The sequence below is a fragment of the Odocoileus virginianus genome, chromosome 18, assembly GCF_023699985.2.
Source record: "Odocoileus virginianus isolate 20LAN1187 ecotype Illinois chromosome 18, Ovbor_1.2, whole genome shotgun sequence".
In the NCBI taxonomy this organism is placed as follows: domain Eukaryota; kingdom Metazoa; phylum Chordata; class Mammalia; order Artiodactyla; family Cervidae; genus Odocoileus; species Odocoileus virginianus.
This window is the reverse complement of record NC_069691.1, coordinates 38,775,877-38,801,570: the sequence shown is the minus strand read 5'-3', so window position 1 is coordinate 38,801,570 and position 25,694 is coordinate 38,775,877. Positions and strand designations below refer to the sequence as shown.

At 56.2% G+C, this 25,694-nt stretch overlaps 1 protein-coding gene across 3 annotated transcripts in view; it reads right to left on the bottom strand.

Annotated features, from left to right (window-relative positions):
* Positions 1 to 528: 528 nt before the first annotated feature.
* Positions 529 to 25,694, bottom strand: part of TEK (TEK receptor tyrosine kinase) — a 119,548-nt gene continuing 94,382 nt past the window's right edge. For 2 of the 3 annotated variants that reach the window (XM_070480595.1, XM_020887751.2), the window contains exons 19-23: positions 7,346 to 7,416; positions 6,053 to 6,093; positions 4,406 to 4,502; positions 2,725 to 2,824; positions 529 to 1,522 (exon numbers count right to left, since the gene is read on the bottom strand). In XM_070480595.1, the coding sequence (XP_070336696.1) occupies positions 1,448 to 1,522; positions 2,725 to 2,824; positions 4,406 to 4,502; positions 6,053 to 6,093; positions 7,346 to 7,416 (384 nt within the window). In that variant the 3' untranslated portion in view covers positions 529 to 1,447. Of the gene's footprint in view, positions 1,523 to 2,724; positions 2,825 to 4,405; positions 4,503 to 6,052; positions 6,094 to 7,345; positions 7,417 to 22,697; positions 23,301 to 25,694 lie in introns of those variants that run through there. The other variant, XM_070480596.1, reaches the window with a different exon arrangement.

Below are 25,694 nucleotides of genomic sequence, written 5' to 3'. Positions count from 1 at the left end.
ATGTACATGCAAACCAAGAATTGTCAGGAGTATCTTCACAACATTTGGGTAAAAAGCAAAAAGGAACTGTTATATACATATTTGGACCTACTTTCAGTGGCTCTTCATTCCAGCCCCTGCTCCACTGAAGAATAAATGGTGCGGCGGCAAGGTTACTTTTGCTGTGTCTCCACTGCCTATCCTGCTGTGGATGAAGAGCTTTTGGAAAATGCAGTTTCCTGGTCACTTTCTGATGCATGAACTTGAGCAGATGGCAGGAATATGGAACATTATGCAGTATGTACAACACTGCAACACAGTTAAGAGATTCCAATTTTAAGCCCTCAGTTCATATTGGAACCACAGGTACAGGAAAACAGAATATTTCTGGGAGATGTTTCTAATCTTGTGATACATCTGGTTGAATATACTCAGCAACTGCTGTCTGCATATTGCCAACACATTAGAGGATGATAATTTAAAGTGTTTTCTTAAGAGTATAATAGAGACGGTTGGTAATACTCATGAGACACATTCCTAGACAAAAAGTGGGTAGGCAAGACATTTATTCACTTACTATATGATCTCAGTATAGCATGTGCCTACAATATAAATGGTAAACTCACAACTGATCAAAACTAGAACTTTGTACAGTGTGCAAGACAGGTAGGGATGTTAATCTGCTATGATACATGTCACATGTCTCCCAAGTATAACTACAAGCTTCCTGTTTTAATTTCTTAACAAACACATCGATGTCATCTGAGAAACTGAAACCTATTAGCTTATCAGACTTACACTTCCTAAAGTTCTTAGGCTTCTAAGGAATGAGATTTAAGTCGGTATTTCAGTGTCTATGTTTAGGACTGACTTGTTGGTTCTGGAAACACATGAAAATGTTGTCGAATTAACAAGGGAATCAGGATGGCTTCTACAGATGAGGGGGAATATTTAGAGATAGAAAAAGCTCTTTTACATCACTTAGGTTAACATTTAAGAGACCTAAATCCATGTCCTGTTAGAACTCATACCTTTCCCCTACTTTTTCTCACCTGTGCTGACAGGTTTACTAATAGTAACAGTGATACATCTTAGAGCATCCAATATATAGGTAAATATAAAAAAATACCTAGGACAATAATGAGTTACACACTGCAGTAATTGTACTCTCACACCTTCCCATAAAGTCCATGTTTTTAGAAAAATATATTATTGCATATGAAACCACAAACAGGCATTCTGATTCCAGCACATTCTTACTCAAAATAGTATATACAGTCCTAGTCAGAGGGTGCTACAGATTCACACATGGGTCTTACGGTCAAAGTCCCAGGCACGCGACAATCTATATACATGTCCATTTTCTGTCACCTCTCTTGGCAGAGGCTTGCTTGCTGAGCATCAGGGTATGAAGGGTCTCTCACACCGGTGAAGGGGAAACAGAATATACAGATCAAAGTGGTCGGTCCTAGGCTGCTTCTTCTGCAGAACAGTCAATTCCTGCGTAGGTGAACTTCTCATAAAGGGTGGTGTTCACATAGGTCTAGGAGAACAAGAGTGGTTCAGAGACACAAGCTGGCTCAGTCCTGCCTCCACTGGGGGCAGTTACGGTCATACCCCAGTTTCCTTAGCTTTTCTCAGCTCAAATACAGGTGCTGTGCACTCAGTCACGTCTGACTCTATCTGACTCCATGGACTGTAGCCCACCAGGCTCCTCTGACCATGAGATTTTCCAGGCAAGAATACCGGAGTGGGTTGCCATTTGCTACTTTAGGGGAGTTTTCCTCACCCAGGGATGGAATCCCCACCCAGGGACTGAACCTGCACCTCCTGTATTATTGGCAGGTGGATTCTTTAGCACCACCTGCTGCTGCTGCTAAGTCACTTCAATTGTGTCCGACTCTGTGACCCCATGGACTGCAGCCCACCAGGCTCCTCTGTCCATGGGATTGTCCAGGCAAGAATACTGGAGCGGGCTGCCATGCCCCCTCCAAAAGCCCCCAGATACCGATACTGGGGGGGATATCTCTCTATCCTCATTCCCTCTGTTGTATTTAACCACTTTCTTCCTGAAAGGCATCCCTTGACTTCTGCAAGTAAGATTGCTTCCTCTCCCTTTATTCAGCCCCCCGGCTTCTCTAGCCCATGGTCTTTCACGGGTCCCTTCTGACATGCACCACACCCTCCCACACCCCTTCCTCCGTCTGCTGCTCATCTTCACATCTCTGGTTTCATTACCAACTGGGTTTTGATGACTTCCAGCATCTTCCATAACTTCCTAACCTAGACTTGCCTTTTGAACCTCAGATCTGTGTAGCCAATTAACTTTGTACTACAAGTTTTTACGGAATTCCTGACCCGCCCTGTAGTAACCTGAAGACCACATTCTTGTCACTCTCCCGTTTGTCCTTGGGCAAGTCACTTTCTCCTTTCTAAGTATGCTCCTTCATCTATAGAATGAAAGGGCCAGGCTGTATGACAGATTTAAGATTCCCTCTAGCTCAGATAAGCCAGTTCTGTACATTGTTCTACAGTATCTGACTATATCTTATATAGGAATCTGGTTTCCTCCAAAATTGTAACTTTCTCAAAGTTGAGTCTACATCTTGTATGTCCCTGTAGCACCTCATCACTTAGAACCTCAGGTTGGTTCAAAAGAACCTGCTGACCTGTATCAACTGTTAACCACAAGGGACACATGAGGAATTCCAATGAAAGAACCCACGCTTTGAGTTCCATACTCACCTTTCGTTCTTCTAACATCCTGTTTAAGGACACCAGGATCTGGGCGAATGAGGGCCTTTCATAAGGTTTCTCCCGCCAGCACTGTCTCATGAGATCATACCTTTGAAAACAGAAGGTTTAGTCTCCAACTGTGCTTTAGTCCTGAGCACAGCCAGGTACAGGGTTTGGGATAAAAGAGAATGTAGCCACACAATGCATGGTCACCTCGCTTAGCCAGCAGAAGGCAGAAGTACTACAGCTAGGAAGGTTCTAGGAGGCCTCCCGCCTCCCCACCCAAGTCTCCTTTCTTAAGGGGATCTAGTGCCTACTTTGGGTACCATTCCCAAGAGATCTTGGTCTCAGCTATCCTGATCATCTGGAAAGAACTGAGTTGTGTGTCTAGGGTAGGTTTTCCCTCAGAATATTACATCTCTCAAAATGTCAGTGTTTCAATTCTAAACACTGGCTCTGTGTGCAAATAAATTTGCAAAATGCTACCTATCGTGCCTCCCTCTTAGTGACGACCTTTGTGAAATCTTGAAGTCGTTCCATCAAAAACCAACACCCTTTTAAACCAGGTTTAACATAGAAGCTTCCCAAACATAACTGATCACAGAACTCTTTTCCCTTGTGTTATTTATTTATGTCTCACACATTCCACAAACACAGTTTACGAAGTGCTAGTCTTTCTCCAGTGTGGCCAGAACTACCTGTATTGTTAAAACATGGATTCCTGGGACACACTCCAGATTTACAGTCATCGTGTCTGAGAGTGGGGCTCAAGATTTCACATGCTTAACAGGGTGGTTCCTCACTGGGAACCACAGCGCATGGAAGACTCTCAGCCATCAGCCTGGGGTGGTAGAGATTTTAGAAGAGTTTCATGAGTGAAAAACATCACTCCTGAAAGGTGGGATTCAGGGGCTTGGTCCAGTGATGACTCGAGTACATTCAGGTTTTCCCAGGATGGTCTAGGTTTATATTTCTGTACCAGAGATAATAGCACCCTCATCCACTCTTAGAAGTGGCTCGGTTTGGGCAATAAATTCCTTGTTCAGCCTAGAGCCTTGCACTGTTCATATTATGTCATTTAGGCAGCAACGACATCAGCTGGTTCTGGGAATGGCAACATCACTAGAGAATCATTCTTTCCAGGAATAAGAATATTTGTTCCTGGAAAATAAGCCTTGTGGAAGCAAGATTTTATAAAGAAAAGCTTATCTTCTTTAGTGTAACTGCTCTGAAATCTCTGCCCTCAAAGTTAGTCTCAAGGTTTCATACACTTATTCATGGATAATTTCATGAATTTATGAATGCATGTATTCATAAATTATAATTAATTTAATTCATAAATTATTCATACAGATCTTTTCTGTATTTGTTGTCCTTTCTCATTTCAACCTGAAGATTCAGCCGAGAATCACCACCTTAAATTCCTCCTGAATTTCTATGCCTGGAAAACTCATATTTCCTACCCATTGCCTAACAGTCTTAGTTTCAAGGTTCTGAAATTTTGAACTCTAAAAATCTTCTTGGAGTTCCCTGAGGGAAATGCTCCCCTAGGCACATCACACGGACTCTTGTTTCTGACTGGTTGGGATGTGTGTGTGTATGTATCAGATAGCTGCTTCGTCACAGTCAGTTCAGGAAACATACAGAGGGGAGGTGAGGGTAGGATGGCCCTGGGAGAGGCCCGACTTACACCTCGTCGTCACAGTTTAGCGGCTTCTCCAGTCTGTAGCCCTGGGGCAGCTTCTCGTAGAGCTCTGCACACGTCATCCCACAGTAAGGGGTGCCGCCTGGAAGACAGGAAACGGTGCGCCCTGAGCCCCTTGGACGCAGAAGGCACCGTCTCCGGCCCTGGGGCTCTACAGCTGAGCGATGGGAGAAAGAGGGGCGTGAGTCGAGTGACGACACGCACGCAGAGTCGTCGTCCTCTGGGGCACACCCCCCGCACCACAGCTGGACCTGGCTCCAGACTGCGCTCCCGTGCGGCTGCCCTTCGCCACGGCGCCTTGCTTGTCCCCGAGTCCGGCTACACACCATGTCTCTTGACACAGCACCAGTGTTCCAATGACATGGATCTTTTTCCCAGTTGGAAATCTGTATTTACATAATGCAATTCCTATTTTATCTAGCATAGTTACTGTCCCAATGTTAACTATAAAAGCAATATATGTGTATTGTGGAAAGTACAAAAATAATGAAAAAACTACTTTGAAAAAATCCTGTGTAGTCTTTCCAGTTTTTTTTTTTCATGTGTGATAAAACTGGAATTATGGCATATGTGAAATTTTTATGCTTTTTGGCATGTACATTTTCACCTGGTATTAAATGGCTTTTGACATATATCCAGGCAAAAGTATAATTCAAAAAGATACATGCATCTCTTTGTTCCTAGCAGCACTATTTACAATAGCCAAGTCATAGAAACAATTTAAATGTCCATGAATGGGTAAAAGAAGATGTGGTATACACACACACACACACACACACACACAGAGGAATATTACTCAGCCATCAAAAAGAATGAGATAATGCCATTTGTGACACTATGGATGGACTTAAAGATTATCATACTAAGTGAAGTAAGTAAAAAAGAGAAAGACAATTGCCACATTACTTATGTGCAATCTAAAATATGACAAGTGAACTTATCTACAAAACAGTAGCAGACTCATAGAGAGCAGACTTGTGATTGCCAGGGGGGACAAGTGGTAGGGGAGAGAAGAAATGGAAATTCAGAGTTAGCAGAAACAAACTATTACATATAGGGTGGATAAACAAGGTTCTGATGTATAGCACTACTGTATAGCACTGGGAACTATATTTAATATCTTGTGACAAACCATAATGGAAACGAACATGGAAAATTACATACACACATATGTAAAACTGAGTCACCTCTGTTCAGCAGAAATTAGCTATAACTAACTTTAAATCAACTATACTTTAATAAAATTTAAAAATAAATGGCCTTTGAAAAATGTGACTTTTCAAAAAAAAAAAGAAAATGTGACTTTTCATAGCAGCACAGTATACTCTTAAAGTTGCAGAAGAAAACTTATTCCAGCTTTATGACATCTGTGCACACGTGGAGACAACTTAGAATGAAGTTCTCGGCCACCAGGTCATCAGTGTTAAATGTGACATTAGACACTGGGCTTTCATAAAGAGAGCCACGGGGATAAACACACTCAGGCAGGAAACCTGTAAGGTTCTTTTCCCAAGCGGCATCTGTTGGCACCAAATGCGTATGTTACCCATGAAAGTAGATGGTGAAGGAGCATGGGAGGGGCCCGCTCCCTTTGCGCGGAGCTTCCCCTGGTGGGTGGACAAGGATACTCACCTAAGCTAACAATCTCCCATAGTAACACGCCATAGGACCACCTGCAGGAGGGATGAAAGAGAAAACAGTGATCGGCACACACGTTGGCCAGTTAACTTTCTGCCCCCAAAGCTGGGGCCACTGACTTGAGGTCAGAGGAGGGAAAGTTCCATGTCTTTTTCCTAGGATTGGGTCTTGCACGCAGCATGCGTTTATCTCCCCTTCAGCCAATGGCAGGTTTGTAACAGGGGAACACTGTTAACGGGCAGAGCCCCCACTTGCCTTAGGTAGAGATTGCAGGGGGTTCTAGGCCAGACAGATTTGCATCAGATCTCATCTCTGCCACTGGGTACTCATGTGACATGGGACAAGTGACTAGAACTCCTGAGACCTCTGACTGTATTCTTCCAAAAGTGAAGACACCCATTTCTGCCTCAAAGTTATGCAGAGATGATATGAGATAACATAAAGGCAGACAGTGAGAACACAGTCATCGCCCGACCTCTCCCCATCCCCAGGCATAGCAACTCTCCTCCCACCCCCCGAATAAGTCAACTCAACCCTCTGGGCCTGTTCTTACTCCTGAAAATAGGGAATGTGGGTAAGAGGACTCAGGTCTCAATCCCAAACCCTCCTCCCCTGCCTCCACCTGAGACTTGTCACGCAGGCTGCAAGCGGAGATGGGCCCCACTGCCTGCCTTCTGTGGGGCTTCCCAGGTGGCACTAGTGGTAAAGAACCTGCCAGCCAGTGCAGGAGACATAAAAGTTGTGAGTTTGATCCCTGGGTCGGGAAGATCCCCTGGAGCAGGGCATGGCAACCCACTCCAGCACTCTTGCCTGGAGAAGCCCATAGACAGAGCAGCCTGGTGGGCTACAGTCCATCGGGTGGCACAGAGGCGGACACGAATGAAGTGCTTAGCATGTGTGACTGCCTTCTGTCCCTGCCACCTGCGACCCCCAGCAGCTACTCTGGGCCACCTCCTCAGATCTCGGTCCTTGTGCGGAGGTCAGTCTGGTCAGTGGAGTCACAGGGAGGCCAGGATGCCCCTGACGCCTCTGGAAATTAAGAATTCACCACTTGAAGTCACTCCCCCACGTGCAGAAATAAACCCAAAGCCTGCCATCAGGGGAAACCATTTCCTCTGTGGCTTTGTTTAGTCTGTTAATTTATTTCCTGGGCTTAGTTAGTGGTTAGTTTTATTCTGCAGAGGGATGCAATATTCCTGCTCCTCTTCAAAACCTTTGTCAAGTGGATATTTTTCTGGGTCCAAAAAAAAAAAAAAAAAATCCCTCAGCAGTGAGAGGCTTACTCACACGTCACTGTTGGTCGTATACACACTGTAATTTAGTGACTCGATCGCCATCCAGCGCACGGGGAGTCTTCCCTGGAGAATACAATGTTAAGAGGCTGCTTAGGCTCAACAGGGGCCCCTTCCCAAGCCTCGCCGGTGACCTGAAGCTAGGAGGGCTCACCCCAGTTCTCAGGGAGGTCCCCAGACAGAAGGCATGGCAGAGTCAGGGGATATTTTTGCATGTGCCACCCACAAGTCTGCTTTTAAGTTCAAAGCCCTGTGAATTATGTAAGCCCTGTGAATTATGTAAGCCCCATTTACCTCAAGGGGTCACTACCACAGTTTCACATAAAGAAAAATAATGATGTGTGTGTATGTGTGTGTCCTTTCAGTGGTCATGCAGTTATTCACTTTGTGGCTGTCAGAGGTGCTCAGAGGTTTGAAAAGAGAGACAGGCATAGGAACTGAGGAGTAGGCTATAACGTGGGAAAGGCAGAGGTGGTGGGAGGAGACCAAATGCCTGGAGGAGAGGCCGGAAGGGTTTCCAGAGGAGGGGACACACGAGTTCAGTTCTAGAAGATGTATTGGTACCACCAGGTGGGTGGGGGAGGGGAGAGCGTTTCAGACCAAAGGGCAGAGAGTGCATCTGCATCAGCAAGGAGGTGATGACCTCTACCAGTGCAGACCGGGGAAGTCCCTCACATCCACATGGTGTGTGCTCTTCAGCATCGGCTCCCTTCTATCCTCGCCTCCCCTCCCACCTGTTACTCTCTCTTCTTCTCCACACTAGGGCCTGGGAAGAGTGGTCTGCATTTCCTGTTTGGTCCTTCCTCTCATTTACTCCCCCTTGCTGACCTCTGACCACATATTTCCTAATTATCCATTTCCATGCACAGGTTTCCATTCTTTATGTGACCTGCTCTGATCTGTCCACATCTGTCTCTCCCTGCTGCTATCCTTGGTTCACGCCACCACAATCTCCACCATATCCATCTCCTGCTGACAGCCGCCGCTCCTCATGTCCCCGCCTCTGGATTCGCTCCTTGCTTCAGGCCACCACCATCTCCAGCTGCCTGCTGGCAGCCGCCTCTCTGCTCACCTCCCCGCCTCTGGTTCCGCTCCTTGGTTCAGGCCACCAGCATCTCCAGGTACCTGCTAACAGCCTCTTCTCTACTCACCTCCCCGCCTCTGGTTCCGCTCCTTGGTTCAGGCCACCAGCATGTCCAGCTGCCTGCTGGCAGCCACCTCTCTGCTCACCTCCCCGCCTCTGGTTCCGCTCCATGGTTCAGGCCACCACCATCTCCAGCTTCCTGCTGAGAGCCGCCTCTCTGCTCACCTCCCCGCCTCTGGTTCCGCTCCTTGGTTCAGGCCACCAGCATCTCCAGCTGCCTGCTGACAGCCGCCTCTCTGCTCATCTCCCCGCCTCTGGTTCCGCTCCTTGGTTCAGGCCACCAGCATCTCCAGCTGCCTGCTGACAGCCGCCTCTCTGCTCATCTCCCCGCCTCTGGTTCCGCTCCTTGGTTCAGGCCACCAGCATCTCCAGCTGCCTGCTGGCAGCTGCCTCTCTGCTCACCTCCCCGCCTCTGGTTCCGCTCCTTGGTTCAGGCCACCAGCATCTCCAGCTGCCTGCTGACAGCCGCCTCTCTGCTCACCTCCCCGCCTCTGGTTCCGCTCCTTGGTTCAGGCCACCAGCATCTCAGGCTACCTGCTGGCAGCCGCCTCTCTGCTCACCTCCCCGCCTCTGGTTCCGCTCCTTGGTTCAGGCCACCAGCATCTCCAGCTGCCTGCTGAAAGCCGCCTCTCTGCTCACCTCCCCCGCCTCTGGTTCCGCTCCTTGGTTCAGGCCACCAGCATCTCCAGCTGCCTGCTGACAGCCGCCTCTCTGCTCATCTCCCCGCCTCTGGTTCCGCTCCTTGGTTCAGGCCACCAGCATCTCCAGCTGCCTGCTGGCAGCCGCCTCTCTGCTCATCTCCCCGCCTCTGGTTCCGCTCCTTGGTTCAGGCCACCAGCATCTCCAGCTGCCTGCTGGCAGCTGCCTCTCTGCTCATCTCCCCGCCTCTGGTTCCGCTCCTTGGTTCAGGCCACCAGCCATCTCCAGCTGCCTGCTGACAGCCGCCTCTCTGCTCATCTCCCCGCCTCTGGTTCCGCTCCTTGGTTCAGGCCACCAGCATCTCCAGCTGCCTGCTGACAGCCGCCTCTCTGCTCATCTCCCTGCCTCTGGTTCCGCTCCTTGGTTCAGGCCACCAGCATCTCCAGCTGCCTGCTGGCAGCCGCCTCTCTGCTCATCTCCCCGCCTCTGGTTCCGCTCCCTGGTTCAGGCCACCAGCATCTCCAGCTGCCTGCTGAAAGCCGCCTCTCTGCTCACCTCCCCGCCTCTGGTTCCGCTCCTTGGTTCAGGCCACCACCATCTCCAGCTGCCTGCTGACAGCCGCCTCTCTGCTCATCTCCCCGCCTCTGGTTCCGCTCCTTGGTTCAGGCCACCAGCATCTCCAGCTGCCTGCTGGCAGCCGCCTCTCTGCTCATCTCCCCGCCTCTGGTTCCGCTCCTTGGTTCAGGCCACCAGCATCTCCAGCTGCCTGCTGGCAGCCGCCTCTCTGCTCATCTCCCCGCCTCTGGTTCTGCTCCTTGGTTCAGGCCACCAGCATCTCCAGCTGCCTGCTGACAGCCGCCTCTCTGCTCATCTCCCCGCCTCTGGTTCCGCTCCTTGGTTCAGGCCACCAGCATCTCCAGCTGCCTGCTGACAGCCTCCTCTCTGCTCACCTCCCCGCCTCTGGTTCCGCTCCTTGGTTCAGGCCACCAGCATCTCCAGCTGCCTGCTGGCAGCCGCCTCTCTGCTCATCTCCCCGCCTCTGGTTCTGCTCCTTGGTTCAGGCCACCACCATCTCCAGCTGCCTGCTGGCAGCCGCCTCTCTGCTCACCTCCCTGCCTCTGGTTCCGATCCTTGGTTCAGGCCAACACCATCTCCAGCTGCCTGCTGACAGCCGCCTCTCTGCTCACCTCCCTGCCTCTGGTTCCACTCCTTGGTTCAGGCCACCAGCATTGCAGCTGCCTGCTGACAGCCGCCTCTCTGCTCACCTCCCCGCCTCTGGTTCCGCTCCTTGGTTCAGGCCACCACCAACTCCAGCTGCCTGCTGACAGCCTCTTCTCTACTCACCTCCCCGCCTCTGGTTCCGCTCCCTGGTTCAGGCCACCAGCATCTCCAGTTGCCTGCTGACAGCCGCCTCTCTGCTCATCTCCCCGCCTCTGGTTCCGCTCCCTGGTTCAGGCCACGAGCATCTCCAGCTGCCTGCTGAGAGCCGCCTCTCTGCTCACCTCCCTGACTCTGGTTCTGCTCCTTCGTTCAGGCCACCAGCATCTCCATCTGCCTGCTGACAGCCGCCTCTCTGCTCATCTCCCCGCCTCTAGTTCCGCTCCTTGGTTCAGGCCACCAGCATCTCCAGCTGCCTGCTGAGGGCCTCCTCTCTGCTCATCTCCCCGCCTCTGGTTCCGCTCCTTGGTTCAGTCCACCAGCATCTCCAGCCTGCTGAGGGCCGCCTCTCTGCTCATCTCCCCGCCTCTGGTTCTGCTCCTTGGTTCAGGCCACCACCATCTCCAGCTGCCTGCTGGCAGCCGCCTCTCTGCTCACCTCCCCGCCTCTGGTTCCGCTCCTTGGTTCAGGCCACCAGCATCTCCAGCTGCCTGCTGACAGCCGCCTCTCTGCTCATCTCCCCGCCTCTGGTTCCGCTCCTTGGTTCAGGCCACCAGCATCTCCAGCTGCCTGCTAACAGCCACCTCTCTGCTCATCTCCCCGCCTCTGGTTCTGCTCCTTGGTTCAGGCCACCACCATCTCCAGCTGCCTGCTGGCAGCCGCCTCTCTGCTCACCTCCCTGCCTCTGGTTCCGATCCTTGGTTCAGGCCAACACCATCTCCAGCTGCCTGCTGACAGCCGCCTCTCTGCTCACCTCCCTCAGCCTCTGGTTCCGCTCCTTGGTTCAGGCCACCAGCATCTCCAGCTGCCTGCTGACAGCCGCCTCTCTGCTCACCTCCCCGCCTCTGGTTCCGCTCCTTGGTTCAGGCCACCAGCATCTCCAGCTGCCTGCTGAAAGCCGCCTCTCTGCTCACCTCCCCGCCTCTGGTTCCGCTCCCTGGTTCAGGCCACCAGCATCTCCAGCTGCCTGCTGACAGCCGCCTCTCTGCTCATCTCCCCGCCTCTGGTTCCGCTCCTTGGTTCAGGCCACCAGCATCTCCAGCTGCCTGCTGAGAGCCGCCTCTCTGCTCACCTCCCTGCCTCTGGTTCTGCTCCTTGGTTCAGGCCACCAGCATCTCCAGCTGCCTGCTGACAGCCGCCTCTCTGCTCATCTCCCCGCCTCTGGTTCCGCTCCTTGGTTCAGGCCACCAGCATCTCCAGCTGCCTGCTGAAGCCGCCTCTCTGCTCATCTCCCCGCCTCTGGTTCCGCTCCTTGGTTCAGGCCACCAGCATCTCCAGCTGCCTGCTGACAGCCGCCTCTCTGCTCACCTCCCCGCCTCTGGTTCCGCTCCTTGGTTCAGGCCACCAGCATCTCCAGCTGCCTGCTGGCAGCCGCCTCTCTGCTCACCTCCCCGCCTCTGGTTCCGCTCCTTGGTTCAGGCCACCAGCATCTCCAGCTGCCTGCTGACAGCCGCCTCTCTGCTCACCTCCCCGCCTCTGGTTCCGCTCCTTGGTTCAGGCCACCAGCATCTCCAGCTGCCTGCTGGCAGCCGCCTCTCTGCTCACCTCCCCGCCTCTGGTTCCGCTCCTTGGTTCAGGCCACCAGCATCTCCAGCTGCCTGCTGAAAGCCGCCTCTCTGCTCACCTCCCCGCCTCTGGTTCCGCTCCTTGGTTCAGGCCACCAGCATCTCCAGCTGCCTGCTGGCAGCCGCCTCTCTGCTCATCTCCCCGCCTCTGGTTCCGCTCCTTGGTTCAGGCCACCACCAACTCCAGCTGCCTGCTGACAGCCTCTTCTCTACACACCTCCCCGCCTCTGGTTCCGCTCCTTGTTTCAGGACACCAGCATCTCCAGCTGCCTGCTGGCAGCCTCCTCTCTGCTCATTTCCCAGCCTCCGGTTGGGCTCCCTGGTTCAGGCCACCAGCATCTCCAGCTGCCTGCTGACAGCCGCCTCTCTGCTCATCTCCCCGCCACTGGTTCCGCTCCTTGGTTCAGGCCACCAGCATCTCCAGCTGCCTGCTGAGGGCCTCCTCTCTGCTCGTCTCCCCACCTCTGGTTCCGCTCCTTGGTTCAGTCCACCAGCATCTCCAGCCTGCTGAGGGCCGCCTCTCTGCTCATCTCCCCGCCTCTGGTTCTGCTCCTTGGTTCAGGCCAACAGCATCTCCAGCTGCCTGCTGGCAGCCGCCTCTCTGCTCACCTCTCCGCCTCTGGTTCCGCTCCCTGGTTCACGCCACCAGCATCTCCAGTTGCCTGCTGACATCCGCCTCTCTGCTCATCTCCCCACCTCTGGTTCCGCTCCCTGGTTCAGGCCACGAGCATCTCCAGCTGCCTGCTAAGAGCCGCCTCTCTGCTCACCTCCCTGCCTCTGGTTCTGCTCCTTGGTTCAGGCCACCAGCATCTCCATCTGCCTGCTGACAGCCGCCTCTCTGCTCATCTCCCCGCCTCTGGTTCCGCTCCTTGGTTCAGGCCACCAAAATCTCCAGCTTCCTTCTGAAACCGCCTCCCCTGCTTCCCCCCCTTTTCGGGTTTCCCGCCCCTTGGGTTAGGCCCCAACACCTTTTGGCTGCCTGCTGACGGGCCTCTTTTTCTCCCCCCCCCTTTGGGTTTCCCCGCCCCCTTTTGGTCAGGCCCCAGCATTCCAGTGTTGCTGGCAGCCCCCTCTCTGCTCTCTCCCCGCTCTGGTTCCCGCTTTTGGTTGGGCCCACCACCCGGGGGCAGTCCCCTGGGGAAAAATTTTTCCTCTCAATTATCACCCCCCCCGGGTTTTGGCTCCCGGGTTCGGGCCCCAAAATCCCTTGCCTGGGGGAAAGCCCCCTTTTCTCTGCTCACCTCCCCGCCTCTGGTTCCGTCCTTGGTTAAGGGCCACCACTTTTCCCGGGCTCCTGCGGGCCCCCTCTTCTCCCACCTTTCCCCCCCTCTGGTTCCCCCTTTGGTTCAGGCCACCCAGCATCCCCGGGCTATTGTGGCGCCGCCTCCCCTCCCTCATTCCCCCCCCCCGCCCTGGTTCCCTCCTTTTTCGGGCCCAAACCGGGTTCCGCTGCCTGGGGAAAGCCCCCTCTTGCTCCTCCCCCTCACGGGTTCCCCCTTTTGGTCGGGGCCCACCAGCATCCCCTTTTTGCCTGCTAAAAGCCCCCCCCTCTGCTCATCTCCCCGCCTCTTTTCGCCCCTTTGGGGTTCGGGCCCCACCACCATCTCCAGGCTGCCTGCTGGACGGCCCCCTTTTGGCTAAACCTCCCCTTTGGGTTTTCCCGTCCGGGTTCGGGCCACCAGCTTCCAGTGCCTCCGGGCGCCGCCTCTCGGGTAAACCTCCCCCCCCTCTGGTTCCGCCCGGGGTTTAGGCCAACCGCATCTAGCTCCCCTTTTTTGGAAAAAGCCGCCTTTTTGGGCCCACCCCTCCCCCCCTCGGGTTTCCCGCCCCTGGTTTCAGGCCACCACCCATCCCCCGGGCGCTGCGGGCAGCCGCTACTTTTGGTCACCTCCTGTTTTGGGTTCCCCGTCCTTGGTTGGGGCCCACCAGCATCTCCGGCCTCCCTGGTGGACCCCGCCTCCTGTCTTCTCCCCCCCCTTTGGGTTTCCCGCTCCTTGGTTCAGGCCCCAAATTCCGTTTCCTGTGGCGGGCGCCTTCTGCTTTTTTCCCCCCTTGGGTTTCCCCGCTCCTTGGTTCGGGCCCAAACCCACCAACCAGCCGGCCGCGGGACAGCCCCTTCCCCTCCCCTTCCCCCCCTTTTGGGTTCCGCCCCTTTTTTTTAAAGGCCACCAGCTTCCAGCTGCCTGCGGGAAAGCCCCTCTCTGTTCTTTCCCCACCCCTTTTTCTCCCCTTTGGTTCGGGCCCCACCGGGCTCTCCACCCTGTGGGGGGAACAGCCCTCTCTGCCCCATCCCCCGGCCTCTGGTTCCCCCCTTTGGGTTTTAAGGCCCCCAGAAATTCCCCAGCTGCCTGCTAAAGCCCTCTCTGCTCATCTCCCCGCCCTTTTCTGCTCTTGGTTCGGGCCACCGGGCTTTATCCAGTTTCCCTCTGAAACCCGGCCCCTTGCTCATCTCCCCCCACTTTTCGCTCTTGGTTTCAGGCCCCCAAAACACTCCAGTTTCCCTGGGGGGAAAGGGGCCTCTCTGCTTTTCCCCCCGCCTCGGGTTTTTTGTTCCCCTTGGGTTTCAGGCCCCCAGCATTCCTAGTTTCCTGCGGGCCCGGCCCCCCTTGTCTTTCTCCCCGCCCGGGGGTTCCCACTTTGGTTCAGGCCAAGCTTTCCAGTTGCCTGCGGGAAAGCCCCCCCTCTCCCCCATTTTCCCCGCCTCGGGTTTTCCCCCTCCTTGGTTCAGGCCACCAGCATCCCCAGCGGGCCTTCGGGAAAGCCGCCTCTCTCCCCTCACCTCCCCCCCTCGGGTTTTTAGGCCCCTTTGGTTCAGGCCACCAAAATCCCCGTTCCTTAAAAACCCCGCCCTTGCCCCAATCTCCCCCCCGGGTTTCCGTTTGGTTTTCGGGCCCAAACAGCATTCCCGGCTGCCTGCTGGCGCCGCCTACTCTCCTCACCTCCCCGCCTCGGGTTTTTGCCCCTTTGGTTCGGGCCCAAACCAGCATTCCAGTTTGTTGGCCCCCGCCTTTCCTCACCCCCCCCTCTGGTTCCGCTCCTTGGTTCGGCCCCCGGGCATCTCCAGCTCCCTCTGGCACCCGCCTTTCTCCCCCTCCCCCCCTTGGTTGGCCCCCTTGGTTCAGGCCACCAGATCTCCAGCTCCCTTTCAAAAGGGCCCCCTTCTTGCTCCCCCCCCCTTTTTGGGTTTTTTCCGCCCCCTTGGTTCAGGCCCAGCATCCCACTGCCCCCTGACCCCGCCTCTCTGCTCACCTCCCCCCTTTTGGTTCCGCTCCTTGGGTTCAGCCCCACTTTGGGCAGTTGCCTGCTGCCTGCCCCCCTCTCCTTTACCTTCCCGCCTCTTTTTTGGCTCCTTGGTTCAGGCCCCAGCATTTTTCCGGGGATGTTTTGAAACCCGCCTCTTGTTTTCCCCCGCCTCGGGTTTGGGGTTTCCTTTGGTTCAGGACCAGATCTCCCAGCCCCCTGGTACGGACGCCACTCTCTCCCTCACCCGCCTTGGTTCCCCCCTTTGGGTCGGGCCACCGGGCCTTTCCTGTTTGCCGGGCGGGAAACCCGCCTCTTGCTCACCCCCCGGGGTTCGGGGTTTAATTTCCCTTGGTTCAGGCCACCAGCTTTCCCCAGCTGTTTTCTAAACCCCCTCCCCTGCCACCTCCCGCCTTTTGGTTTCCCGTCCTTGGTTCAGGCCCCCGCATCTCCAGGCCGGTGACCCCGCTCTTGCCTCATCCCCCCCTCGGGTTTCCCCTTTCCTTGGGTTTCGGGGCCCACCACCCTTCCAGCTCCCTTTCGGGGAAAGCCGCCCCTTTTGCTACCTCCCCCGCGGGTTTCCCACTTTTGGGTTCCCGGGCCCCACCGCATCCCCAGGGGCCTGCTGACAGCCGCCTCTTGCTCTCCCCCACGCCTCGGGTTTTACGCTCCGGGGATCGGGCCCACCAGCACCCCCAGGGACCTGCTGGCAGCCGCCTCTTGCCTCCTCCCCCCCTTGGGTTCCCCCCTTTTGGTTTTCGGGCCACCAGCCTCCAGTGCGGCGGGAAAGCCCCCTCTTGCCCCACCCCCCCCGCTCGGGTTCCTCCTTGGTTCGGGCCAAACCAAACCCACCTCGGTTTAAACCTGGCACCCCCCCTGCCCCCCCTTTTCCCCGCCTCTTTTCCCGCTCCTTGGTTAAAGGCCACCAGAATTCCCCAGCTCCCTTTGCTGAAGCCGCCTCTGTGCTAATTTTCCCCCCTTTTGGTTCCGCCCCTTGGTTCAGGCCACCGGCCTTTCCTCCAGGGGGGCCTGCTGCAGCCGCCTCTTTGCTCACCTCCCCCCTCGGGTTCGCTCCTTGGTTCAGAAAACCACCATCTCCAGCTCCCCTGCGGGCCAGCCCCCCTTTTGTTTAATTTCCCCCCCTTTGGGTTTTGGGGGCCCCTTTTCAGGGGCCCAAGCATCCCCCAGCCCCCTGTGGAACCCCCCCCTCTCTGCTCACCTCCCCGCCTTTTTTTTTCCGCTCCTTGGTCAGGAAAACCAAGATCCCCGGGGGCCGGGTGAAGCCCCTTCCCTCACCCCCCCCTTTGGGTTTTTCCGTCCTTGGTTCAGAACCGGGGCATCCCCAACCCGCCTGCGGGAAAGCCGCCCCCCCCCCTGCTCCCCCTTCCCCCCTCGGTTTTGGCCCCGGGTTTCGGGCCCACACCGGGCTTTCCAGCTGCCTTTGAAACCGGCCTCTCTGCGAATCTCCCCCCTCTGGTTCTTCCCCTTGGTTCAGGCCCCCACACCTTGGGCTCCTGGGCTCCCGCCTCTCGTTTCACCCCCCCGTTTGGGTTTCCCGCTCCTTGGTTCGGCCACCAGCATCTCCAGCTGCCGGGTAACCCCTTCTCTCCTCACCCCGGGCCTTGGTTCCGCTTTTGGGTTTCAGGCCCCCCAGCACCCCAAGCTCCCGGGTGACACCCGCCTCTTGTTTCCCTCCCCCCCTTTGGGTTCCCTCCTTGGTTCAGGCCCAGCTTCCGGGTCCCTGCTGGCGCCTCCCCCTCTGCTAAACCTCCCCCCCCCTTTTTGGTTGGCTTTTTTGGTTCGGGCCCAAACCCCCTCTCCGGGCTCCCTTTCGAAACCGCCTCTCTGCCACCCCCCCGCCCCCTGGTTCGCCGGGTTTCAGGCCACCAGCATCTCAGTTGCCTGCTGACGCCCCCTCCCTGTTCCCTCCCCGTTTCCCCGGTTCCCCCCTTGGTTCAGGGCCACCGGCATTCGGCTCCCTTTGGGGCAGCCCCCCCCTTGCCATCTCCCCCCCTTTGGTTCCCCCTTTGGGTTTCGGGGCCACCCGCATCTCCAGCTCCTTTGCGGGGGCCAGCCCCCCCCTCTCTGCCCACCTCCCCCGGTTTTACCCCCTCCCGGTTAGGCCCCACCCAATCCTCAGGTGCCTGTGGCAGCCGCCCCCTCTGCTCCCCCCGCCTTGGTTCCGCCCCCTTGGGTTTCAGGCCAAAAAGATCTCCGGCTCCTGCTGGCAGGCCTTCTCCCTCACCTCCCCGCCTTTTCCCGCTCCTTGGTTCGGGAAACCAAATCCCGGGTTTGCCTGTGGTCAGGGCCTCTCTGCCACCTCCCCCCGGGGTTTGGCTCCCTTGGTTCGGGGCCCCCAAAGCATCTCCAGCTGCCTTAAAAGCCCCCTCTCTGCTAAACCTCCCCCCTGGTTCCGCTCCCGGTTCAGGCCACCACCTCTGGGCCCCTGTGGCGCCCCCCTCTCTTTTAACCCCCCGCCTTGGTTCCCCCCCGGTTCAGGCCCCAATCTCCAGTGCCTGAAAAACGCCCCCCCCTCTGCTCACCTCCCCCCCCCTTTTGGTTTCGTTCCTTGGTTCGGGCCCACCGCTTCTCCAGTTCCCTGGGGCACCCGCCTCTCGGGCTCACCTCCCCCCCTTTCTGGTTTTCCGCCCCTTTGGGTTTCAGGCCACCACCCATCCCCGGGGGTTCCTGCTGCCCCGGGCCCCCTCTGCTCACCTCCCCCCCCTTGGTTTTCCCGCCCCGGGGGTTTCCCGGCCCCCAGCTTCCCCAGCTGTCCTGGCACCCGCCTTTTGCTAAACCTCCCCCCCCCTCTTTTTTGGCCCCTGTTTTCCAGGCCACCAGCATCTCCAGCTGCCCTTTTAAAAGCCGCCTCTTGCCACCCCCCCGCCTTGGTTCCCCCTCCTTGGTTCAGAGCCACCATTTCCCCCGCTGCCTGCGGGCAGCCCTTTTCTCTCACCCCCCCGCCTCGGGTTTCCCCCCCCCTTGGTTCGGGCCCACCAGCATCCCCAGCGTTGGGGGAAAAAGGGGCCTCTCGGGCTCATCCCCCCGCCCTGGTTCCGCCCCTTGGGGCCCAGGCCCCCAAATTTCTCGGGTCCCTGCGGGAAAAAACCCGCCTCTCTCCCTTATTTTCCCCGCCCTGGTTAGCCCCTTTGGGTCAGGGCCCCCCGCATTCAGCCCCTGCTGAAAGCCCCCCTTCTGCTAAATTCCCCGCCTCGGGTTTCCCGGGCCCCTTGGTTTCAGGCCACCACCCTTCCCCAGCTGCCTGCTGAAAACCGGCCTTCTGTTCATCTCCCGCTCTTTTTTGCCCCCTTGGGTTTTAGGCCACCCTTTTTCCGTTTTTGCTGGGGCCGCTCTTTTGCTCACCTCCCGCCTGGTTCCCCCCTTTGGTTCGGGCCCACCAGCATCCCCACCCGGGTTTGAAAAAAAGCCCCCCCTTGTTTCATCCCCCCGGCCTTTTTCCCGCTCCTTGGTTCAGGCCACCACCTTTTTCCAGCTGCCTCCAAAGCCGCCTTTTGGCTCACTCCCCCTCTGGTTCCGCCCCTTGGTTCAGGCCCCCAAAATTTCCCCCGGGTTTCCTGGGGGAAAAGGCCGCCTCTCGGTTTCACCCTGGGGTTTGCCCCCTGGTTCCCCCCTCCTTGTTTGGGGGGGGCCACCGGGGTTCGGGGGGGGCAGGGGGGGGCTGGCCCCGCCGCCTTTCTCTGTCATCCCCCCGCCCGGGTTTTGCCCCTTGGTTCAGGCCCCCCAGCATTTTCAGTGCCTGCGGGAAAAGCCCCCTTTTGGGTCCCCTTTCCCCTCCCTCGGGTTCCCTCCTTGGTTAGGAACCCACCCAATCTCGGGCTCCCTCCCGGCCCACCCGCCCCTTTGCTAAACCCCCCCGGGGCTTCGGGTTCGGGCCCCTTTGGGGTTAAGGAAACCGGTTTCTCCAGTTCCTGCGGGCGCCGCCTCTGTTTCACCTCCCCGCCTCTGGTTCCGCCCCTTTGGTTCGGGCCCACCCCCAAAATTTCCAGTTCCCTGCTGGCGCCTTTTCCCCTCACCTCCCCCCTTTCTGGTTCCGCCCCTTTGGGGTTCAGGCCACCAGTCTCCAGCTCCCTTCGGGCAGCCCCCTCTCTCCCCCCCCCGCCCCCCGGTTGGGCCCGGGTTTCCCGGGCCCCACCGCATTTTCAGTGCCTTTTCCTGAAGCCGCCTCTCTGCTCCCCTCCCCCCCTGGTTCCGCCCCTTGGTTCAGGCACCAGCATTCCAGCTGCCTGCTAAAAAACCGCCTCTCTGCTAAATTTCCCGCCAGGGTTTCCGCCCTTTTGGTTTAAGGCCCAACCACATTCAGCTCCCTGCTGAAAGCCCCCACCTCCTTTTATTTTCCGCCCGGGGTTTCCGCTCCTTGGTTCAGGCCACCAGCATTCCAGCTTCCTGCGGGCGGGCCCCTCTCTGCCCCAATTCCCCCCCCTTTTGGTTTTTGCCCCTTGGTTTGGGCCCACCGGGAATCCCCAGCCCCTGCGGGCGCCCTCTCTCCTCACCCCCTTCGGGTTTCCCGCCCCCTTTGGGTTTCGGGGCCACCACCCATTCCAGTTGCCTGCGGGAGCCGCCCTTCCTCACCCCCCGCCTCGGGTTTTTTGGGCATTTGGTTCAGGAAAACCGGTCTCAGCTGTTCTGAAACCGCCTTTTTGGCTCCCCCGCCTCGGTTTGGTTTCCCTTGGTTCAGGCCCCCCGCATCTCCAGCTCCCTTTCTGAAACCCGCCTTTTGGATCTCCCCACCCCTTGGTTCCGTTTCCTTTGGGTTTCCCGGGCCCAAACCAGATCCCCAGCGCCGGGTGCACCCCTTTTCGGGTAAACCTCCCCCCCGGGGTTTCCCGCCCTTGGTTCAGGCCCCCAAAGCATCTCCAGCTGCCTGGGGCAGCCACTTTGCTCACCCCCCCGCCTCGGGTTTCCCGCTCCTTGGTTAAGGCCCAACCCCCGGGCATCTCCAGCCCCCCTTTTCCCAGCCGGCCCCTTTTTCCCTGTTTCCATCTCCCCGCCTTTTGGGTTTTTTGGGTTACCCTTGGGTTTCCCGGCCACCAGCATCTCCAGTTTCCTGCTCAGCCCCTCTCTGCTCATCCCCCCAAACCCTTTTTGCTCCTTGGTTCAGGCCCCCGGGCATCTCCGGTTTTCCCCTGCTGGCCCCGGCCTCTCGATCATCCCCCGCCTCGGGTTCCCGCTCCTTGGTTCAGGCCACCGATCTCCAGCCCCTGCTGCAGCCCCTTTTGGGTCACCTCCCCGCCTTTTTTTTCCCGCCCCTTGGTTCGGCCACCAGAAAATCCCAGGTCCCGGGTGACGCCCCTTTCGCTCCCCCTTCCCGCCTCGGTTCCGCCCCTTTTTCGCCCACCAGCGGATTCTGCTGCCTGCCGCCCCTCTCCTCCCCTCCCCCTCGGGTTTTTGGGCCCCTTTTTTCCGGGGAAACCAGCATCTAAAGCCCCCCTTAAAAACCCCCTCTCTGCCACCTCCCCCCCCTCGGGTTTTACCCCCTTGGTTCAGGCCCCCAGCATCCCCGGGCTCCGGGTCCCCCACCCGGGCCTCCTGCTCACCCCCCCCGCCTCGGGTTTAGGTTGGGGTTTTCTTGGTTTCGGCCACCACCCTTCCAGCTGCCTGCGAAACCCCCACCCCCTTGTCTTTCCCCCCGTTTTGGGTTTTCCCCCCTTTGGGTTTCAGGCCACCGTTTCTCCAGCTGCCTGCTAACAGCCCCTCTTGCTCACCTCCGCCTTGGTTCCGCTCCTTGGTTTCAGGACCCAGCATCTCGGGTGCCGGGTGCAGCCGCCTCTCTGCTCACCCCCCCGCCTCTGGTTCCCCCCCTTTGGGTTTCAGCCACCAGTTTTCCCCAGCTGCCTGCTGAAACCCGCCTCTTGCTACCCCCCCGGTTGGTTACCCCGGGTTTAGGCCCCCAGCATTTTCCGGGTGCCTCCTGCCCGGGGGGGCCTCTTGTTAAACCTCCCCGCCTTGGTTAAACCTCCTTGGTTAGGCCCCCATTTTTCCCCGGGTGTGCTGGCAGGGCCCCCTCTGCCCCTCCCCCCGTTTTGGTTTCCCGCCCCTTTGGTTTTCAGGCCAAACCAAAAACCCCAAGCTCCCTGCTGACAGTTTTTCTCTTTTCACCTCCCCGCCTCGGGTTCCCGGGCCCCCGGGTTAGGCCACCAGCATCTCCGGGCTCCCTGCGGGGCAGCCCCCCTCTCTGCTCACCTCCCCCCCTTTGGGTTCCGCCCCCTTTTTTCGGGCCCACCAGCATTCCCCCACCTCCCCTGCGGGCGGGTTCCCTCTGTTTACCCCCCCCCTCTTTTTCCGCTCTTGGTTCAGGCCCACCGCATCCCCAGTCCCTGCTGGCACCCGGCCTCCCCTGCTCACCTCCCCGTTTGGGGTTGGCCCCCGGGTTCGGGCCCCCAAACATCTCCAGTTTGCCTTAAAAAGCCCCCTCTCTCCCTCACCCCCCACCGTTTTGGTTCCGCTCCTTGGGTCAGGCCCACCAAAATCCCAGTTTCCCTGGGGGCACCCGCCCTTTTACTCCCCTCCCCCTTGGTTCCCCCCTTGGTTCAGGCCCCCAAATTTTCCAAAGTCCCGGGCTAAACTGCCCTCTTGCTCACCTCCCCGCCTCTGGTTCGCCCCTTGGGGTTCAGGCCCCAGTTTCTCAGCTCCCGGGTTGGCAGCCGCCTCTTTGTTTCACCTCCCCCTCGGGTTTTTCCGCTCCTTTTTTTCCGGGCCCAAACCAGATCTCAGGTACCTGGGGCCTCCCCGTCTCTCTGCTCACCCCCCCTCGGGTTTCGGCCCCTTGGTTCGGGGCCACCGCATCTCCGCTCCCTTTCGGGCTGCCCCTCTCTGCTCACCCCCCCGCCCCCGGTTAGGCCCCCTTGGTTCGGGCCCAAACCACCTCCAGTCCCGGGCTGGGGGGCCCCCTTCCCCTCTCATCCCCCCCTCGGTTTGGCCCCCGGGTTGGGCCCAAACAGCATCTCCAGCCCCTGCGGGAAAGCCGCCTCTCTGCTCCCCCCCAACCCCTCGGGTTTCCCGCTCCTTTTTTCGGCCCACCAGCATCTGGGCTCCTGCTGGCCCCGGCTCTTGCTCACCTCCCCCTTTGGGTTCGCTCCTTGGTTAGGCCCCCCAGCTTGCCGGGTGCCTGCTGGCAGCCCTCTCTGCTCACCTCCCCGCCCCCGGTTTTTGGCCCCCTTGGTTAGGCCCAACCCCAAAACCTCCAGCTGCCTGCGGGACCCCCTTTCTTCTCACCCCCCCGCCTCGGGTTTCCCGCCCCCCTGGTTCGGGCCCCAGCATCTCCAGCTGCCTGTGAAAAGCCGCCTCTCTGCTCATCTCCCCCCTGGTTTCCCGTTTCCTTGGTTCAGGCCACCAGCATCTCCAGCTGCCTGCTGGCAGCCGCCTCTCTGCTCACCTCCCCGCCTCTGGTTCCGCTCCTTGGTTCAGGGCACCAGCATCTCCAGCTGCCTACTGGTAGCCGCCTCTCTACTCATCTCCCCGCCTCTGGTTCTGCTTCCTAATGACATTTTCTCTGTTCCAGTCAGTTTAGGTGGCAAATCCAAACATGTGGTTCTTGTCCTAAAAATTCTGTGATATCGCTCTTGTTACAACGTCCCCTGTCCTTAGCTGAGTCCCCAAAAGCCGGCATCCAAACCTCTTTTTTGCATCATCCTCTAGCCATATTGACTGTCTTTTTCATATTGACTTTCTTAATTCCCAAAAGTCTCATGCTTTCCTCTGCCTCTCGGTGCTTACATATATACCGCATCCTCCAGGTACTCCAGTTTACTCTCGAATCTCCAGTGTCTATGTCACATTTACAGCAAAGCTTCACTGTGCTTCCTCCGGGCTCCCGAGGGACCTGCACTTTCCTCCTTCTCAGCTTTATCCATGGTTACAGATGTTTGTTATGTGTCTCTGAGCTCTTCGAGGGAGAACAGCGTGTCTTAATATTATCCCCAAGCCCAGCACAAGAGTGAAACATTGTAGTAATAGATAAATCCATGCTGAGGGAATCAATAGATTAATCAATGGTAATAAAACCCCAAATCACTTAAGTACATTATTTTGCAACACTTCCAGTACTGGAATCTCCCTGGAAGTAAAAAATTAATGCCGGATGCCCTCTCCACAATAACTGAATCAAAATATCTAAGTGGTAGGACTTAGCATCTGTCTTTTTAAAAGTTTCCCAGACAATCTAAATGCAATAGGAATTAACAATCTCTGACTTCCATAATAGGCCACAGAAAGTAGCCATTCTGCCCTCTGTTGGTAACTTGCTACATTGCACCCTTCTTGCTGGGAACTTGCTTCTCTCCAATCCCTTCTCTTTTCTTCCCCTACCTTCACCATGTTCTTTCCCTCCCCAGACACCACGCTGCTACTGAAGGCTTTGCCCTTCCACGGGGAGATACACTAGAACCCTAACCAGTGCTCCGCCCCTCCATGTATTTCCCCTAACTCCATAAGATACAGAAATCCCTGTCCTTTATGAAATGTCAAGCAAACCAACTTTCGCCATGGAGTACTGAGGCAAGTAACCAAATTAAATGGGTAGATTATGGGGCCAAACTGTGTTAACCTCTTCTCCTCATCCTCACAGGGCTTCCCAGGTGGAACTAATAGTAACGAACCCACCTGCCAACACAGGAGCCATAAGAGACACGGGTTCAATCCCTGGGTTAGGAATATCCCCTGGATATTTCTGGAGTAGGAAATGGCAGCTCACTCCAGTACTCTTGCCTGGAAAACCCCATGGACAGAGGATCCTGACAGGCCACAATCCATAGGGTTACAAAGACGTAGACACAAGTAAAGCAACTTAGCATGCATGTGGCATCCCCTCATCACGGCATCCCATCCCCAAAGTGCCAGAGTGAAGGAAGGAGAGAGATTCTGTGGTGGAAATAAGAGGGTTCCATGTGGCCCAGAAGGATTGGGGAGAGCTGGAGCAGATGGGTGAGTGGTGGGTCCTGCTTCTGTAAGACCAGCCCAGCCACTTCCCAGAGAAAGGTCTGCTTTGAGTGGGGCGAATCTGAAAAGTTAAGGGAAAAAAGTGTTATCTGGCAACCAACCTTCAGGGAGTCACTGGAGACTTCCTGAGGTGCTGATGCCAAAAAGTATCAAGGACCAGGAGCATGGTAGTCTCTAAGAACCAAAGGAGGCCCACTTCTAACCTTCATCAAAAAAGTGAGTGGAAAGCTCCAAAATGATTAAGTTCACTGTGATCATAACTATGGGAAAGATTGTATGCTTGTGGAAGGAAAAGAGTAAACATAAAATAAATTGTGTCAAGGTTGTGAGCTGTGGATCATTTCCTCTTGAAAGCATTCTTGAATATTGTTTCTGTGTTATCTTGTCAGTAATTGAAATAAGTATATTGAAAAGAAAGGAAACCTGAGCTTGAGGATCAATGCAGAAGCCTGAGCCTTGCTAGAAAGTAATTTGATATCTATAAAAGTAAAAGGACTCTCTCTATATGTTACAAGAACTGGAGTCATCCCAAGAAAACTGAGCCCAAGTAATGCTGGGAGAGCCGTGCCATCAGAGAGACCTACCCAACACGTGCAAAGACTATAGCGTGCGTCAGCCCCAGCACCCTGCACTGCCCAACTGTAGGGAAAGCAGAGGGTGGTGGCATGTTGAAAGCCCAGCACTAATGTCCAGGGATGTGGCATTTCCAGGGCTTTATGATTCCAGGTGGACAACAAGAGCAGAACAAGTCCAGCTTCTCTCTGCTAACGCTGTGAGGCTCCCCTGGGATCTTTTATTTGAAGGTAAAATTTGGCTACTTGGGAGGCTAGGTATCATTAGGTGAAAGTGGACTTGATGGGGGCTTGACGAATGAGCAAGCTATGGTTTTTCCAGTAGTCATGTATGCATGTGAGAGTTGGACTATAAAGAAAGCTCAGCACTGAAGAATTGATGCTTTTGAACTGTGGTGTTGGAGAAGACTCTTGAGAGTCCCTTGGACTGCAAGGAGATCCAACCAGTCCATCCTAAAGGAATCAGTCCTGAATATTCATTGGAAGGACTGATGCTGAAGCTGAAACTCCAACACTTTGGCCATTTGCTGTGAAGAGCTGACTCATTTGAAAAGACCCTGGTGCTGGGAAAGATTGAGGGCAGGAGGAGAAGGGGATGACAGAGGATGAGATGGTTGGATGGCATCACCGACTCTATAGACATGAGTTTGAGTAAACTCTGGGAGTTGGTGATGGACAGAGAGGCCTAGTGTGCTGCCATCCATGGGGTTGCAAAGAGTCGGACACGACTGAGAGACTGAACTGACAAATGAGCAGAGAACATTCAGAAAAGAGGGAACTCTCATACAAGCATTTACAACTTATGAGCTTCTTTCTGGAGCATCCTTGTGACTTAGGAAATCTCGTTGATTC